Raw genomic sequence first — 16,514 nt, 5'->3', positions numbered from 1 at the left:
CTATTATAGCCTAACAAGAGAGAGATAATTAAGTCCTAGGGGACCCACATTCTAGCCAGGTATTGCAGAAGGGGCCCTTTCTCTCTCCTCCCCAATCCGGGAGAAGACTCTGCATTTCACAATTAAGTGTGCTCCTCTTCTTTGTCTGGGGGAGGCAAGGATGATTGGAAGAAAGTTGAATGTGCTGCTAATTACTTGGTTTTTGACATTTGTTTAGTGTGGGTTTATAGTCTTTCCCTATATGACAATAAAACCACATGGATGGATGGGAAGCCGAGGTCTGCACAGTTTCTTGTGTTCGTATGGAGGGAAAAGGACTTTGACCATAGATCTGAACATCTTAAGGTAGCACAACTTTAAGTTAAAAAACAGTTAATGTTGTATATTTCTATGCATTGTGTGATGGTATTTTCTAGTAGTAAATCAGCATTGTGCACAGATGACCCTTGGACAACAGGGGTTTGAACTGCATGGGTCTGCTTGCACATGGATTTTTTTTTTTTTTTTGATACAGTTGAGTACTATAAAAGTATTTTCTGGGGATCCCTGGGTGGCGCAGTGGTTTGGCGCCTGCCTTTGGCCCAGGGCGCGATTCTGGAGTCTTGGGATCAAGTCCCACGTCGGGCTCCCTGCATGGAGCCTGCTTCTCCCTCTGCCTGTGTCTCTGCGTCTCTGCCTCTCTCTCTCTCTCTCTCTCTCTCTCTGTGACTATCATAAATAAATAAAAATTAAAAAAATAAAATAAAAGTATTTTCTCTTCCTTGTGATTTTCTTAATAACATTATTTTTCTAGCTTACTTTATTGTAAGAATACAGTATATGATACTATACAAAATATGTGTTAATTGGCTGGTTTGTTATTTGTAAGACTTTCAGTCAACAGTCAGCTATTAGTATTTAAGTTATGTACAATCAAAAGTTATATGTGGATTTTCATCTCTGCTGGGGGGGGTTCAGTGCCCCTAGACCCTGTGTTCAAGGGTGAACAGTATTGGTGCTCATCAGCTGCATTTCAAAACTCATATCACTTGGCAGATTTTGAGTGTTTATCTTTGCTTAGTTTCTGTTTTTTTTATACTAAATCTGAAATGTGTTCTTTCTTTGATGCTTTTACTTATCAAAGAAAATTTATTTTTTGAACTTAGTTTCAATATATAGGTCCTCTGCCCTTTCCCCCCCAAGTAACCTTGCTTTCATTTTGTAACATTGATAGTTCAAGGATAAATGGACACTATTTTGGCCTAAAGTCACTGTATTTTTCAACATCTATTTCATTGGGCAGAAATGTGCAATAAAAGTGCTGTATAAAACTTGTAATCTATGATAAGAAATACTTGAAGACAATCGGCTTTTATTTAATATTAACGTCGTGGCTGGGGGATTTTGCAGTTATTAGTATCAGTTTTATTTATTGGTATTAGTTTATTGGTATTAGTTTATCAGAGCAGCTTTTTTTCCCTTAGCAACAGATATTCTGATATGGCTATTCTTTATCTTCTCATAGACTCCCCAGGCCAAGAAGGACACACTGTGAATACTGGAGGAAACCTAAATATTCCAACTTGTTGGGAGAAAATACATATGTATAGAGAATACAATGAGACAAGTGCTCAAAATATGAATAGGTACCCACTGAGGAAGAATTACCTTAGAGGTCTTCGTTGACATTGTTTGAAATGTAGCTAATAAACTTCTATGAATCAATGAAGGTAACTTTAAATGTATGTAATTCAGTTGGAAGAGCCTTAACTGATTTGGCTAACAATGATTTAAAATGATTTGCATTTGATTAAAATGCCAACGTATATATAAAACTAAATGGAGCACTTTTACTTTCAGTAGATATATAGACTAGTATGCACACACACTTTAAAAAATATTTTATTTATTTGTTTGATAGAGAGAGCAAGCATAGGCAGACAGAGCAGCAGGCAGAGGGGGAGGGAGAAGCAGACTCCTTGCTGAGCAGGGAGCCCAATGCAGGGCTTGATCCCAGGACCCCAGGATCATGGGATCATGACCTGAACCTAAGGCAGATGCTTAACTGACTCAGCCACCTAGCTGCCCCTAGTATACAAACTAAAAATTATACTTCTTATTAAGAAAACTCACTATAAACTATGTAAAAATTACAAACAAAATCAGTAGTTGTGTTTGAAAGTCCCTTCTCCATCAAGCCAAATTCTACTCATTTCTCAAAGTTTAGCCTGCATCAGCACCTCCAGAGAGTATTTCTTAGCCTCTTATATCTCTTTACATTCAAGACATTTTCTTCTGGCACTGATTACATTGTAGAGTAATTGGTGGTCTGCTTGTATCCCACACTTGGCAGCTTTTCTTTACTCGAATTGCTAGTTAGCACACAAAGCACATCGTAAGCATGATTATCAAATAAGGGGATAGATAAATGAATGAGGCGATAAATGAGTGAATGAATAAATGAGTGAATAATTATTCATATCACAGAAGGTATTATTTTTAAGTTTTCTGCCATTGGAATTAAAATGAGTTTCATCTAAATATGCTTTTCCCTCTATTTTTCAACATTGTATATACCCCAAATGAAGTAATCCCACAACTTAGGAAAGTTCCACTCACCAAGGATAAATTGATACTCCACTGCATCATTTGGGTAATAAAAAAAAAGATGAGGGTGCCTGGGTGACTCAGTCAGTTAAGTGTCTGACTCTTGTTTTTGGCTCAGGTCATGATCTCAGGGTCCTGAGATTGAGTCTTGTGTTGAGTTCCAAGCTCAGTGAGGATTCTGCTTGAGATTCTCTCACTCCCCCATTATCTCTCCCCCCTACTTGCATATACACTCAAGCATGCCCTCTCTCTAAAATCAATCAATCAATCAATCAATCAATCAATCAATCTTTAAAAAATAAAAAGAAAATAAAAAGAAAAAAGAAAAAGAAATGCAATACACACTGGAGCCCCTAACAAGCTAACAAAATCATTGTAAAACTATGAAACCTGGGCATGAAATTGTTTTTATGATGTTTAATAGTGCCAGATAATATAGGGTAAGTGTTTTGGGAGGACAAGAGGGTAAGACATAGATTCACGTATGTTAATGGGCTAGAATATGCTTGTAAAAGATACAGATTCCTGGCCTTCAGTCCCAGAGATTCTGATTTACAGGGTCTCAGGTGGACCTGGGAATCTGAACTTTTAATGAGAACACTTGGTGATTTTTGCAGAATATCCCAGGGAAAATACTTTTCAGTGGAATAAAGAAGTCATCGGGAAAGCAGGAGGTGAGACTTAGGCTGGAGCCTGAAGGATGTTTGGATAGTGATGGAAGGGAATGAGCAAATATCCTTTTTCTTACAGTAATTGGCAGAAATATCTCTATCCAAATTCCAGATTATTATGATGATTGACAGATGCATTTTTGTGACATCCCAGTGTCATGTTACTCTGGGAAGTAATATGGAAGTCATATTACTCTGATGCTTCCTTTTTTTGTTTGTTTTTAATCTAACATAGAAGCAGATTTTAAATTGACTTCTTTTACCCAGTTTTCACTTTTTACCTGCTAAATCTTGACAAATCTCTACAGCTTAGAGTTTCTAAGAATCAAACATGCCTGTTATTGCCATACTTTGAGTTGTGATGATATTTTAACCAAGGACTATTGGGTGAAGAGTTGTGAAACATTAGATGTCTGCCTCCACTAACAACACTAAGAAACCGTTTCTTCCATTTTCTTGCCAATAAAAGTTGGAAGGTTATAAACATTTTGTAGACATGCAGACTGTTTTTCTTGGTTGGTAGAGATTTACTATAAAATAAGCTGCATCAAAAACATGACTATGTACTGTCATGCTGAAGCTTGATAGTGTGTTCTTCAAAGCAAAGCAGACTTTGAAGGTGTTTGTTTGAAGATTCCTTCATCAGAAGGAACACATTTGTGGATAATTCAGAATGCTCAGAAAGACTAATTAATTGCATAGGCTGACAATCAATTTGGCATGAATGAAAGAAAGATGACAATCAATATCGAGCTGAGAAGTGAGAAGAGTTTCAGCAGTGACAGCTCAGTTGCCCAGCAGAGAGAGAAGTGGTACCCAACAAGAAAAGACCAACAAAATGCTTCTTGTCTTTCTTGAGTTTGGGCACTAAGTCATCTAGAGACAGTTTTGTATAATCACACAGGCAAGGTAGGCAGTCTTTGAGAGGTGGTTCCATATATGTCTTCAATTCTGACAATCCAAGTGTGGAAGTCATTATATTAGCACCAGTAACTGGTTCTCTTCTCATTGCTGGGTTCTCAGAAAACTAAATTTACCATCAACCCTAGCAGTTAGTTGGTCCATGTAACTAGTTCTGCCCAATAGCCTTCACATTGAAGTGAAGTTCACATTGAAGTGACAGTTCTGGAATGAGGCAGTAAAAATCCCTACAACATTCTTTAGTTTCTCTTTCCCCAGCTCTGATGAAGGCTTCATGATGAAAAGGTAGGGAAGCCTGAATACTTGAGTTATTCCACTGACAGAGAGATTACAATATTTAACATCTAACTAGAATACTTTTGGAATAAAAAAGATGCTATTGATAATTATGCCATCACACTAGGTATAAACTGGACTGCCTGGGAAACAGGACATAGAACCACTCTACGCATGGAGGATAGTTAACTGCTGAGGTATTCAGACCTTGTGTCAATAAGAAATTTAGTTATTTTTTTTTTAAGTCAGCAAGCTGTTGGGGTTAGTACTTGAGCATAACCTACTGTATAATGACTAACACAGTAGGTAATGCTCCTAACAAGCTGTTGTCTGAAACACTGGGGAGAGGTGCTTTATCTCTGTACACTTTTTGAAAATAGATGAAGAGAGTGGGTACCTCTGTAAAGTCTTAACTTGTTTAGCTGATTGATACTCCCAAGGAAGCTGTTCCATTATGCTTCTCATATCACTTCCTAAAGATCTCTAATTCAAACAGTCTTGATTTCTAAAAGAACTATCTTTAAAACCACAATTTTGAAAAGTGACAATGTATGTAACATTTAACATTTTGTCTTATTGAATCTTCATAACACCTCTCTAAGGTAAAGAGAGCTGGTATGCAATACCCATTTTGCAGACAAGGGAGCTAAGGATCAGAAAATTTGACTTTTTCCTAAGCTATGTGCTGGTAAGAATATCTCCCCCGAGACCTACCTATGCTACTTTAGACAGTACCTGGGACTGAGATATACTTACTGTATTGTGCCAGAGGAGTTTGAGGTGGGGATAGGATTTGATAATACCACTTCTCTGGCTGTGCTGTGGTTTTGTAATGTCTGCTTATTTAAGAGAAGCCACTCTGAAATATTGTGGATCAAACATCACAAGACATATGCGATTTAAAGAGCAGGCCCAGTAAAGAATGGCCTATTAGCATTCATAAGGCTACAAGAAGCCAGTTTTGTGGATTCATGATGCACTTCTTTACCATAATTGTACCTTTTTTGTCCAGAAAATGTAACACTATAGTTTGACCCCAAATATGGCCAATTGGATTTTCCTGCCTTTGCCCTACACACACACACACACACACACACACACACACACACACACACACACACAAATAGTGACAGATTACCACCAGTTACTTACCATTCTGCCTTTTACATTATTCAGATCTAGTGTGATTATTGGCTTGACCTCTCTAAGCTTTAATGACTTAACACTTGTCAAGATCCAAAAAAAGAAAACTCACTAAGGTGTGAAAAATGAGAATCAAATTCAAGATGAGTTTTCCAATGAGAATCAAGTCTAATCATTTCATTCAATTAGTAATTTTCTCCTAGTCAAATCCTAAACACGTCCAGAAGTATGAGAGAATAGAGTATCATCTGTTTGATGTATTCTTTGGGATTATAACTATCTGATGAGGAGACAGTTACAACTGTGGAGAAATGTTATTTGTTGTCTGAAACCTAGCAAACCTCATTTTGAGTATGTAACATCACTATATTGCTGTATTTAAACTTTCAAGAGCCCAGTGAATATTAAGAAAGAAATCTTGGTTGTCTGGTCCACCTTTTATTATTGTTTGACTAAGGTAAAGTTGTAAAATTCTTATTTTAAGAAATTGGAAAATGATGCTCCAAGTTGTTACATTAGTTTTCTAGAACGGAAGAGCCTCTGATTAAAATTATTCAGTGACTATTCTCATATTATATTAAAATATTTTTTGTTATTCCTACCAACAGTGGCCTAAAGGAATAAATATTGAGGGCCAATAATAAATTGAACTGTCTGCTATCTTCAGAGTTCCCCTAATATTTGAATACTGAGCTATAAAGGTCTATCCCCCAAATAATACATTTATATTAAAAGTACTTATCTTGGCAATTCAAAGTCTTTTCTGAGCTGTTTCAGACTCAAAGAACATTCATGCTTTGGGCTGCTCAAGAAAATTTTTAAAATAACTAAATCTGGGTTTATTTGTGAAAATTCATTATTCTGAATTCTATTAGGACACATTACAGCGATAGATTTAGAAGTTAAGTAGAGGAGCTCATAAGACTGGACATGAGTGGTTATATGAACTGCTAACTATTTTGTAATAATAAAACATGATCATTGTAATAATTAATAATTATTGCATTAATTAAAACCTCTATTCCCCTAAGAGAATTAACCCATTTTATAGACTTCTTAGGGATTCTTAGGAGCTAGTGCAAACTCTGCCTTCGAAGGGTTAACCAGAACAGTGGAAGCTATTGAACTACATTTTTTCTTGGTACTCACACATATAGGACTCTCCTTCTTTCTTTTTCTTTCTTGATGAGTGTGAACTCTGTAATAGTCAAATGAATCCAAAAATGCAACTCCATGTTCTACCACTGTCAGGAAAAAACACTTGGATTTGCTTGTTAACATTCAAGCAATTCCCTTCAACTCCACACAGAGAATGGGACTTCTCCCCTGAACGCATCTATCCATTTCCCTGCCTTCTCCACGTCTGCCTCTCCCCATTCAGCGAGCTCCCCATGAGGGATCAGCACCAGCCTGCCTATGAGAAAATTTATGGCGCTTTCTGCTCACATACACATGGCCCTGAAGTGAATATGATGTAGTAATTCAAATTGGACTAGCACCTTTCGATCTGTTTATGAATGGTGTTGCATCCCCATGAGTGAATTAGAGCACCTTGGTTTCTGGGCAACAGTATTATTCTTGCAAAATTTGTGCTGAATTAAAAATATATATCATCTAGGAAAGAAATAAGAGATTCCAACCCTCCGACATTTATCGAGAGTGAGTTTCGGTTTCAGGGCAGTTTTCAGTTATCTTTGCTGTAGATTTACTGTTCCTAACCATTGCAGCGGGGATGAGCAGAGATCAGGTTAAGAACATCAAAGTCACAGCCGACCTGGGGATTGTCCCTGCTTACATGCTTAGATGTGCTAGCTTCTAAGTGAGGAAACTCTCATTTTCTGAGGAAACGAGTTGGTTCAGCTGGGTGGAACTCTGTACTAAACCAGCAAAGTTTCCGCATGAACAGTTTCCTGTTAGATTTGAAAATTAGTAGGCTCTTCTCTCCACTCCTAAGCTTGAAGAAAGCTTTGCACTGCAATTAAAATGGGGAAGTAGGATGTGCCGTTGAGCAAAGCAATGAGAGTAGAATGGGAGAAAGGAATTGAAAGCAAATGATATGGGAGGTCATGCAAAATATGTTGTTCATTAAGATAATTCTATCCTTTCTGCCCCAGCACGAGAGCGGTAAGCTGCTCAGAGTTTAGTCAGCCAGAAGTTCGAAGGTGTTGAGGGTGTCCAGGCTAGACTGAATCTAGAACCCTGGCCTCATTAGGGTACTGTTTCAGCCCTCTAAGCTAATTAGCTACAAATGAAGCGTATTGGCTGTGGACTGCATATTCAAGGTGACAAAAAGAGCAAGGAGTTATTTCTGGGAGATAGTTGGTTTGTTTTGCTAATAGCCAGAAACCTGGCATGTTAGCCCCACATGTCACAACTTAAGACTTACCCTCCAGTCTTGCTGGCATCTCTCATTTGTCACTGTTTTTCTCTGGCAACTTAGATTTACATATAGGTCTGTGAGGAAGTGAAAAGGAGTCAGGGATGGATGACTAAAGAAATTATTCAATTCATTCATTCACTCAGAATTTATGGACTACCCACCCAATAAAAGTAGCTATGCTCAGGTGCTAGAGATAAACAGGGCAGAAGTCATTGACCTCAAGAAACTCAGAGGTCATTAATAAGGCGGAAATGAATGAGTGTTGGTCTTGCAACCTCTCACAGAAAAGACAATGAGGGAATATTGAGTAATTTTATTACTAATGTATTACGTGATTAATCAGCAAGAACCCATTAAAATATTTCTTGAAATATGACTCAGTTGAGCTTTCAGTTGAAAGAGCCCCATCAATTATCAGTTTGAGTAGGGGAGAGTGGCTTCTTGTTTTGCATTTACTTTGTTCTATTTCTGTCAAAAATGAAGTTATGCTAAACTGAGTGTCTGATCATACGAGTCACAAAAAGTCTAACGTTCTGATCAGTTTTTAGAATGTCATAAGGCAACAGCTCTTATATTTATACCTGTGCTATCTTAAATACACTGTTGACATATATGAATTTAATTTCTTTTCTCTGACTTGGGTAGAGCTTAACTTTTTAAAAATAGCTCACTTAATATGCATATGAACTTATTACACCTCTCCAAGTATAATTTTGGCCTATGTATTTTTAGTTGACAGACACTTGACCTGTATTTAGGGGAAGGAAGGACTTAGTCACAGGTCAGACAATCAAACAAACAAAAAAATAAGAAAGAATGAATGAAAGTCAGTCGGAGAAGGACAAACATTATATGTTCTCATTCATTTGGGGAATATAAATAATAGTGAAAGGGAAAATAAGGGAAGGGAGAAGAAATGTGTGGGAAATATCAGAAAGGGAGACAGAACGTAAAGACTGCTAACTCTGGGAAACGAACTAGGGGTGGTAGAAGGGGAGGAGGGCGGGGGGTGGGAGTGAATGGGTGACGGGCACTGGGTGTTATTCTGTATGTTAGTAAATTGAACACCAATAAAAAAAAAAAAAAAAAAAAAAAAAAAGAAAGAATGAATGAACTGGAAGACATTGATTAAGGGTGGTGTTAAACCCTTAAAAAAAATGAAAGAGAGAAAAATAAAAGAAAAAGAAAAAAGAAACGCTCTGCCTAGAGCTAGCCTAGAAAAGGGAATCAGGAAATAAAAGGAATTATTTTTAGCCACGTTTGGAAAACAAATTGTAAAACTGTTCTGTGTGAAGACTGGTAATGCAAACCTTCACACATTAGCTATCAAAATAATAAAATGAAGCAAAATGTCATTGGGCATCAAATGACAATGGATAATGCTTCACAGTCTTTGATTTTCAAGATAATAAATGGAGATGTTTGCTAAATGAGAATTTAAAAAAAAGAGAAGATGTTATCAGGGAATAGATAATAGTATCTTCTTGTCAAGTTCAAAATATTTTCTCTATGACCAGATTCATAAAGGTTATGGAAAAATGAGACAACTTAATTTTTCACCAAAGGTTGGGACGGGTCCTTGCAACTCTGTTCCAAGCTGCAGCTTAGAAATGTAATTGGTTTTAATTAATTATGAAGCAGTGCCAGAAAACATGTTCACAATATTACTGTGGGTCTTGGCTGCTTGAGAATCTAACAACTTCCTGCCCACCTCTTTTTTCTTCTTCTTCTTTTTTATATAAAGCCAAGAAGAATGGGGGAAGGTGAGTAGATGTTTTTCTTTTTGATCTAGCAACTTATGCACAGAACTTTTAATTATACAGAAGAGATAATTCAGTAAGATGTGCACTGACAGAATTATATTTTAACTTATGAAAAAAAGACAAGATTTTATTTTAACTGAGCCTAACATTTGGGATACATTTAACCCAAATGTTTATAAGTGAATGAAAAGTGTGTTAAAATAAGAAAGACCTGTAACTCCTGTGCTAATATGGGAAGAGAGTTGATGAATATGTAGAAAACCAGAGGCCAATCTCTGATCTGTCATGCACAAACTGACTGATCTTGGGCAATTCATCACCATTATCGTTATTTTTTTGTTTATGGTAGATTCAAAAAACAGCATGGAAAAATCCACTACCATTGAAGAGATTATCTTTGTTTTTTCATATAGTGAAGACAAATATTAGAAATTGGCTCTGATCATTTAATATTTCAGAATCTGTGCCTTCTCCACATCTTTTTTTTAAATATGAATTTAGTTTGTCTTTTCTACCAGACCTTAAGCTTTCCCCAGGTCAAATATGGTGTTTTGCCTTTTTGGGCTCACCATCCCATAGATATTCACCAAGGTAACTCTTTAGGAGTTCCGACTCTTCTTAATTAAAATAATTTCCTGGGGCACCTGGATGGTGCAGTCATTTAAATGTCTGATTCTTGGTTTTGGCTGGGATCATGATCTTGGGGTCATTAGATCGAGCCCCACATTGGGCTCCACACTCAGTATAGAGTCTGCTTCAGATTTTCTCCCTCTCCGTCTTTCCCACTTGTGCTCTCTCTCTCTCATTCTCTCTCTCTGTCTAATAAATAGATAAATCTTTTAAAAAATAATAAAATCATTTCCTGGATGTAAATAAGGCCTAGCGGGAAAAGACTGTTCTTTTACAGTCAGGAAAAATGGTTTAGTCCTAACCTACCCAACTAACCATGATCCTGTGAGTAAGCCTTTAGTATTTCTGTGACTCTGCTTTCTTAACTACCACATAGATGTAATGATCTTTTACAAGTACATTATAATGATTAATAGATGTAAGTTGTTTGATAACTTGAAAGTTCTATTTAATTTTGTTGTTATCATTAATAACATAAGGCTTGTGAAAATACAGGAAACAGATTTTACTCTCCTGGCTGGATGTACAAAGAAGGTAGCTCACATAAATGTCACAACGCATTCTTTGAGCACTCATGATGGTGTTCCCTGTTTTCTGAAATCCTGAGCGAAGTCTTGGTGCCATCCCCCATGAAGGCAGAGTTTCTCCAATTACAGTCCAGAGATGGACTGGCTCAAATCATCTGCAGTTTCCTTGCTTGCTGCTAAATAGTTTTATGCCATATTAGAAGAGTTGGCATTTTGAACTATATTCCTTCAGTTACTGTAATGGTCTTACCACTTCATGGAATTCATTGGCCTCCTGGAGCCCTTAATTTGCTATGCCAGACCTCTTAGTCAAAGTAAGAAGCTATATCAGCCTGCTTTCCCTCAAGTCTTTTAAACTAGTAAAATACATGCTTCAGTATGGGACTAGAAGAAACAGCCAACTCAGGTTTTGGATGAAAGAACACTCTTTATGTTCAGGGCATCTAGTTCAGATGTCCTGCTCTAAGAGTGTGGTCCATGTATCCTCATGGATGGGCCCCAAGGACAAGGTCATTCAAACACAGAATATATATGGGCAATGCCTGGAAGAGTAACTACTTAATACTTTTTAAAATGAATTAACAAAGGATTCATATAATGGCATCTACTGAGTACCCACTTCATCTATAATTGAGGGAGACACATAAGAAATCTATGATATGGTTCTATACAAAATATTGTAATTTACTTCAGAAGACTGTGTGTGTGTGTGTGTGTGTATGTGTGTGTGTATCAACATTAAAGGGGAGATTTTTTAAGTGACAGAATGAATGATGTAAAGCATAAGGCTATAAAAATCAAAGAAATGGGGGGGCAATGAAGATGTCTCTTAGATACTGAAACTTGAAGTAGATTTTGAAAGATGGTTGCAAATGAGAAGATTACAAGGGTTTGACATTTCAAGAAGTAGTAATAACATGAGACAATGTCTGGAAATGGAAATGAGTGTGTTTGTTTTGGGGGGATGGGCATTGGAAGTAGGTATGTAAGACAAAATAGGATTATAATATACAATATACATTACAATATAACCCATAGAAATAATAATTAATGTTTACTAGCATGAATATGTAAAGATGTTTATTATTTGAAAGAGTAAAAATCTTGAAGTAATATAAGTTCCATTAGTAGAGGAATGATTAAATAATTTATGGTGCATTCATGTCATGAAATACCAGGTCGTAGCTTAAAAGAATAAAGTAGATCTTTGTGTGCTGACATGGAAAGACCACCATGGAAAGACAACAGTGTGTTAGCAGCGAAAATGCATTCATGTAATATTTGTCAATTTTGAAAATTGATTTAAAAAAATCAAAGTGGTATTTCAGGAAGATTAATGTGGTGACATTGTGTCAAATTAAAAGGGAGTGATTGAAAGTGAAAAGGGATATTGAGAGATGTCTCTGTGAGTACAGATGCAAGAGGCCAAGGATAGGGACCTGAATAGTAAAGAGAAAGAGAGAAAACTCAGAGACATTCTGAAGAATTCTGAAGAATGATTTTAAGGGACTTTGTGATGGATTCCTAATGTAGGGGATGAAGGACAGAGAAGAGAAAATACATTTTAGATTTCCAGGTATCAGCTTATAAAATACACTGAAGAAATATTTCTACTAACTAAAATAGACCCATGTTAATTGAACCTCCTTTAAAGAAATTACTTATATATTTTGTCTGTTTGTTTCTCAGGATGGAAGAAACAGTACGAAATCTACTGCAGAGTCAAGGGCCTTCAGAGCAGAAAAAAGAAGAAACTGTAAATATAATGGTCTACCAGGTACGCCGTGTTTCTTCCTCTTGGCTGGGCTCCAGTTGGCTTGTTTTTCTTATATTTTTCTAGCTCTGTCTTCCCTAACCCAGAGATAAACAAACAAGTATGGTCCAGACCCTAGTACTAAGAGCCATACAGTCACCTCTGCTGAAGGAATCACATACATGTTTACTTATCTCCTTCATTTCTTGAACTCTGACTGTAAAAACATTGTAGATTTGGTTATAGGAAGGTAGAAAAAGTAAGTTTATAGTGAAACAGAAAGATGTATAAAAGTATCATAGTATTCTGTGGTCAGGGCGATAAGAGAGTTATCTACAGCATTCTCTGGGAACACAGAGGGGAGGGACTCATCCTTTCTGAGGAGTGTCATACCTTATGACACTTGGCATATTTTAAAGGGATGGCACTTGGAGTCCTGAGGGATAGGGAATAGGAGAAAGGACATTGCAAGCAGAGACGTGCCTTAAGATTGGGAGGAATCTGGTAATAAAAGTCACACTGTTGTTTTTTTTTTTTTTTAAAGACATATTTATTTATTTGAGAGAGTGAGAGAAAGAGAAAGAAAAGTGGCAGAGGGAGAGGGGCAGAGAGAATTTCAAGCAGACTCCATGATGATCCTGGAACCCAATGTGGGGCTCAATCTCTTGACCCCCGTTGGACATGAGCTGAAACCAAGAGTCAAATACTTAACCAACTGAGCCACCCAGATGTCCCCAAAGTCCCACTAAGTGGTTCTGCATGAAGTGGTTCTGTCCAGCCTAAAAAAGTCCTGTGAATCAAAAATTTAAGTCATCTGTTCCTCCTCATGGGTAACATCAAGCTTCAGTTATAACTAAATCTTTCATTATTGCTCTTATACTTTTCCTGAACTCCTCAGGATCATTCTATTTGATCTAGATTCTTTTTTTCTTTTGATTTCTCCTTTCTAATCTCTCCTCCACTTATTAGTCAAGCCTGCGGCGTTGACCCTTACCATCAGATTTCATTTTGTGAAATCGGAAGCTACTTAGAAAAACAGATATAGTTTTAAAAATGTGTTTTAAAACTATTTCCTCCTATAACTGAGTCTATTGGATTTGAGAAATCAGCTCTCCTTTCTGGGGAGTAGACAGTTATTAACTTGAATTAATGCTACATGGAAGGGATTTTTCAGTCATTGCTCTAATTGGCCTATGGCTCATTGGCTGGAAAATGGGAGAGAGACTCGGGCTGTATGATCCATAAAATCACTTAGACATTCAACAGATGTTTATTGAGCTTCTAGTATATACCAGGCACAACCTTGTTCTCTGGGAGTTCAAGGAATGAGAATGAAGAGAAGAGAAAGATGAGTGTTGCTGGGTGGCATTGAGACTGAGGAAGGTCCCTGTCCTCTCACAAATCCTAGTCTAACTATGGTTGAAAGGAGCAAAAGAGAGTTTGCAAAATGCATGTGGTGATGCTGGTGGAGCACATAGTTAACACCTCCCTCAAGCCAGATTCTGTGTTTCAGGTAAGAGCTGGGAATTTATTGCTTCATAATATAAGGTGTTATTAGGACACCTGACTCAGATTTTCCAACTGTGAGATTTCTCTAACAGGAGCCAGAGGCCCAGGGAAAGCTTAGGCCCGTGGGAAAGCTAGAGTTTGTTTCATTTCCCAACACTTCCATCGTGGAAGTGTTTATTCTGAGGCTTTTATCGCTGAGTTAATATAATAATAGCAGAGTAATAGCTTCCTGTGTTCCAAGCCCAAGCTAATTGCTTTGCATGCATTAAAGGCTGGTCATATTTTGTTCTAGGGGTGAGTTCCTGAAGACCTCTCATAATTTGTTATTTGTATTGTTTATAGCTTGCATAATTCACATGGTTTCTCTCAAAGGACAGTGGGTGTTTCTGTTCAGCAGCTGAAGCAGACTCACCACACTCCATTCAGGGGTTCACAGTTTACCAGCTTTACCACTGTGCAATCCTTGACTTTTTTTTAATTTGAAGGATTTTCATGATTTCAAGGTCTGTGCGTGAAATAACATTAGTAACATTTTTATGTGACCATTCGCCTCACTCAGAATCCCACTGAATGTGACTACATTGTAGCTCATTCAGCCCCCACCACAGCAGTGTCACTGTCCCCATCTTACAGAGGTGGACATAGGCTCAGAGAGGATGAGCACTGCCAAAGATGCACAGCCTGAAGTAGCCTCCAAGGTCCTTGCACCCTAACTGATCTGACTCCATACCCTCAGCTCATCACCCTGAGGAATTCTGGAGAGACTAAACGAGGGGACCCAGGTGAGCCACCTGGCTGTTGAAACCTGAACCTAGGTCTTTCCCCTTTTTATCTAGAGCTCTTGCTATTTGTTCATTTCCTCATTCATTCAAATGACAGTTATTCATTTACTTTTTAACTAAGTGCTTTCATTTCCTATTGCTGCTATAACAAACTTAGTGGCTTAAATCCACACAGACTTATTCTCTTATAATTCTAGAGGTCAAAAGTCCATACTTATGGTGCTGGAAGGGAAACATTCTTGCCTGAGATTTCCTTAGCTTTTCCAGATTCTAGCAGTCCCTGGCTTGTAATTTTTAACTCCCATCTTCAAATTATGTCACTCTAGACTCTGGTTATGTTGTCATGTGTCACTTTTCTGAGTTCGGCCCTCCTTCCTTCCTCCCTCTTACAAGGATCCAGTGATTCCATGGGGCCCATCCAGGATAATCTCCCCATCTCATGATCCTCCATTGAATCACATACAAAGTCCCCTTGCCATGTAAGGTGCCATATTCACAGATTTTCAGGGTTGGGATGTGGATATCTCTGGGGGGCGGGAGGGCAGGGACAGGCGTTGTATGTCTGTCACGGTCAAGGAGCATTAACCAAGCTGGCTGGCATTTCCTAGAAGACACCAAGCTAAGTGCTGGAGTTGCAGAGATGCCTGCCTCACAGCGGCCTTTTTCCTGGAAAGCTCAATTTATAAGATGCTAAGGAGTGGAAGAGGAGAGGGAAGGCAAATAATCAAATATGCACTAATGTGATAAGGGCCAAAATAGCAGTTGGCATGGATGGGTTCTGGGAACACAAAGGAAGATGCCACCAGACCTACCACATTGCTCTTCCTGGAGGCTGTGCCTCTTGACCAGGAGTTATGTTTAATAATCCATTTTGCTTTTTTTTTTTTTTTTTTTGTCTCTGTTGTCTCTTATAATGGACCCAGGAGTCATGAGCTTTTTCCTGAGTCCTGCAGCCTTTCTCAGAACATCTTATATCTCTAGGATTTTAACATAACATCCAATCATTAGGACACATATGCTTGGTGCTTTACAGTTTATGAAATGCACAAAATGGATCTCGTTTGTTCATATCAACAGTCTCTAAAGTAGATACTATCATCCTCATTCCTAAGAGTGAGTCTCAAAGAAGGCTGTTTCAATTCTGGCAAATGCCCAGTGGTAAAACTGGAGATAAATCATAGGCTTTCCTAAATGAGATATGGGGAAGAAAATTGAGCAGTTATCTGTGGGACACTTTGATGGTGGGGTAGGAAATGAGCACAGACTAAAATTCTCAGCTCACAGAGTCACTGCCTCAAAAAGCAGGAAAAAAATGAGTAAGAGTAAATGGACGTAAATTAATAACCCATGTAATGTTCACGCCTGTCATTTCTCCTGCAGGAAAGGCACATGAGGAAGAGAAATAACATCTTTGTGTGCACATAGGGAAGGACTGAACCTGACACCTAGGACAGTGTGATTTCACTGAGGGGAAAGGGAGACCTCTGGGATTGTCTGTGAAGCAACCTGAATAAGTAGAAACATCTGCAGTTTCTCTTCTGCTTCTCCTGCTCATTCTTTCCCAAATGAGGGT

The 16,514-nt window shown here is 37.9% G+C and overlaps 1 protein-coding gene across 12 annotated transcripts in view; it reads left to right on the top strand.

Annotated features, from left to right (window-relative positions):
• NCKAP5 (NCK associated protein 5) overlaps positions 1 to 16,514 on the top strand; it is a 964,576-nt gene that overhangs the window by 641,013 nt on the left and 307,049 nt on the right. For all 12 annotated transcript variants that reach the window (XM_077861464.1, XM_077861463.1, XM_077861465.1 and 9 more), the window contains one exon: positions 12,587 to 12,674. In XM_077861464.1, coding sequence (XP_077717590.1) covers positions 12,587 to 12,674 — 88 coding nt within the window. The remainder of the gene's footprint in view (positions 1 to 12,586; positions 12,675 to 16,514) is intronic.

The sequence above is a fragment of the Canis aureus genome, chromosome 20, assembly GCF_053574225.1.
Source record: "Canis aureus isolate CA01 chromosome 20, VMU_Caureus_v.1.0, whole genome shotgun sequence".
In the NCBI taxonomy this organism is placed as follows: domain Eukaryota; kingdom Metazoa; phylum Chordata; class Mammalia; order Carnivora; family Canidae; genus Canis; species Canis aureus.
Note: the sequence above shows the minus strand (reverse complement) of the source record. Positions and strands in the feature narration are given on the sequence as shown.